Source organism: Balaenoptera acutorostrata, chromosome X (genome assembly GCF_949987535.1).
Source record: "Balaenoptera acutorostrata chromosome X, mBalAcu1.1, whole genome shotgun sequence".
Lineage (NCBI taxonomy): Eukaryota > Metazoa > Chordata > Mammalia > Artiodactyla > Balaenopteridae > Balaenoptera > Balaenoptera acutorostrata.
The window spans coordinates 114300424-114303205 of record NC_080085.1 but is presented as its reverse complement, the minus strand read 5'-3'; the positions used below and the strand labels follow the sequence as shown (position 1 = coordinate 114303205).

The following is a 2782-nucleotide window of genomic DNA, read 5'->3' as shown; positions in this document are numbered from 1 at the left end:
CAGGGTCATTAAAATGAGTACTCTATATATTTCTCCTAATTTCTGAATTTCTCTCTACCTGAAGGCTCTATTGTTTTTTCCTGTAAAATTTTATTGATTTCACCAACTTAACTTTATTTCACAATGTTAATTTGAAGTGTTTTGCATAATGTATGACACTTGCCCTGGCACCTAGTACCTAGTTCCTGGTTGAAAGTAGAAAGTTAATATTTGTTGAATGAATAAATCAAAGATTTAAATCACTTGGATTTTTTTCTAAATATTTTTTATTTCTTGATATTAAAACATGGTTTCAGTGGCTGAGAATACCATAATTTTAAAAAATGTATAATAGATGGAATTTGAATGAATGTTGCATTTATTTGAAAATTATGCTATTTTGATAAGTGATTTACTCATTCTATTTTTTTTTCTCATTGTTAACATGAGGGGTGGATTATGGTGACTTTTCTTACCAATTTTACAGAGATATTAGGAATACAGAATGAAATAATATATTTGCAAGAAGTTTAGAAAAAGAAAAAAAAAATGAAACACTCTACACTAATGTAGGAAATGTCTATGATAAAATTTTCTCATGATTCTGAGGTTAAGTAGAGTAAGGGATTGTGATTTCACAACAGGGTTTGCCTTCAGTAAAGTTGTAAAATTTCTGACATTTGTCTTCTGGCCTTTTATGACACCATTCTTTGTCCTATTTTCCAATTTCAGTTATGCCTCGCCTCCTGCTAACAGTCATAGGAGATTCTCTTGCTGCTTAAGTCTCTTCTGTCAGTGAGGAAATGGTTCTGATAAATTTATTTACCTGAAGTTGAGTAACTTAATGGGTGACCGACCACTAATGTGTTATATCTAAAGAAAGAGTAAAAAAAAAATGCCTGTAACGGAAATTCAAGTCTCAGTAAGAATAATACTTTGGGGTGGGAGCCCTTCCTGAAGCTTCTCATATAATGATCACCTACTCTACCAAGGGTAAAGTCAGACGTTTTAAACAGTTTTTTCCATCAGTGAAGATGTAGCTGAATGTTATTTTAGAAGTTTAGAAGCAAAGAAGGCTTATGCCCTTTTTGCCATAACTTTCCTTATTGCCCCTTTAACATCCTTATTCCTCAGGCTACATATTAGGGGGTTCAGCATGGGTGTCAAAGCCCCATGAAACACTGAGATAAACTTGTCCTTGTCAGGGGATGACTTGGACTGTGGTTTCATATACATGGAAATGGCTGCCCCATAGAAGATTGCCACCAACTCAAATGAGAACCACAGGTAGAAAAGGCCTTGAGCCTACCCTGGGCTGAGCGAATCCTTAGAACAGCAGTGGCAATTCGGACATAGGAGAGAACAAACCCAAAGGGTAGGAGCAGGGAAAATACTTGTGATGAAGATCATAAGCTCATTGAGGCTGGTATCAGAACAAGCCAGCTTAAGAAGGGAGAGAATTTCACAGACAAAATGGTTGATGACATTAGCCCCACAGAAATGAAGTTGCAGGGATAAGATGAGCATGGCAGTGAGCACAAATGATGCCCCCCATGAGGTAGCAGCCAGCCAAACACACACTGAGCCATTGATGACCACAGAATAGCACAGGGGATTGCTGATAGCAACCACACGATCGTAGGCCATGAAAGCCAGCAGGAGGCACTCTGCTGTGGCCAAGACCAAGGAGATACTTATTTGGGTCAAACAGTTGTGGGTAAGAGAGGTAGGGATGGGTAGAGAAACAATACACCAAGGCCTGGGGCATGGAGACTATTCCATAGCAAAGGTCTAAGAAAGACAGGTTACTAAGGAAGAAGTACATTGGAGTGTGGAGGTGGGGGTCAATGTGGATAAGAAAGATGATAAGTCCATTCCCCAATAATGTTCTGAGGTAAGTTATCAGCACCAATGTGAAAAATGTGACTCTCCATTCAGGATAGTTAGAGATTCCAATAAGAAGGAACTCAAATACTGCTGTAGCATTGTCCATGGCCATTCTTCCCACTTGCCACTATTCATTGGATGGGTGTCAATGTAGTTGCCTAATTTTACCTGAAAGAATGAGAATAAAGATGGAGGGATGGTATGAGAAGGTTGGAAATAGCTAGGGTGTACAGGATCATTCTCGTTGTCCTCTTCAAAAGTTATAAGAATACAAATGAGATATCTATAATGGAAACAGAGGCAAAGCTAAAAATCTACTCCCTCCCATGGAAAACAGCAAATTCCCCATCCTTTTGAAATGGTTATATGAAAAGTTCTGCAACCCACTTTTGCCAGATACTTTTTAGTATTATTTTTTTTCCAAGTAAGAAGAGAGGAAAAGGAGGGCATCTTCCTGCTTCTCTCACTTGTTCTCCATTTTCCAAGACAAATCTGATTCATAGAGATGGTTGAACCTCTGTCAGCTTGAGTTACTAATCTCCACCAAGAGGGTACCTTCTGATAGTCTTAGCTAAAATATTGCCTATTCTTGTGTCTGTCTGTCACTCCTAGATTGTTCATACCTCCATTTTCCCATTGTGCTAGTATCTACCACGGTGCTTGTCCTAGAGTCCTGCCAAGTATTTCTTTTTTATATATATAAATTTATTTATTTATTTTTGGCTGCGTTGGGTCTTCATTGCTATGCGTGGGGTTTCTCTAGTTGTGGCTAGCGGGGGCTACTCATTGTTGTGTGCGAGCTTCTCATTGCGGTGGCTTCTCTTGTTGCGGAGCACAGGCTCTAGGCACGTGGGCTTCAGTGGTTGTGGCACGCGGGCTCTAGAGCACAGGCTCAGTAGTTGTGGCGCACGGGCTT

General features: G+C 39.4%; 1 protein-coding gene across 1 annotated transcript; it reads right to left on the bottom strand.

Annotated features, from left to right (window-relative positions):
- Window positions 1–1056: 1056 nt before the first annotated feature.
- Window positions 1057–1978, bottom strand: LOC114238587 (olfactory receptor 13H1). The gene is given in 4 exon segments (XM_028167967.2): window positions 1057–1250; window positions 1253–1365; window positions 1367–1689; window positions 1691–1978. Coding segments are annotated over 4 exon segments (918 nt in total).
- Between the last annotated feature and the right edge of the window lie 804 nt (window positions 1979–2782).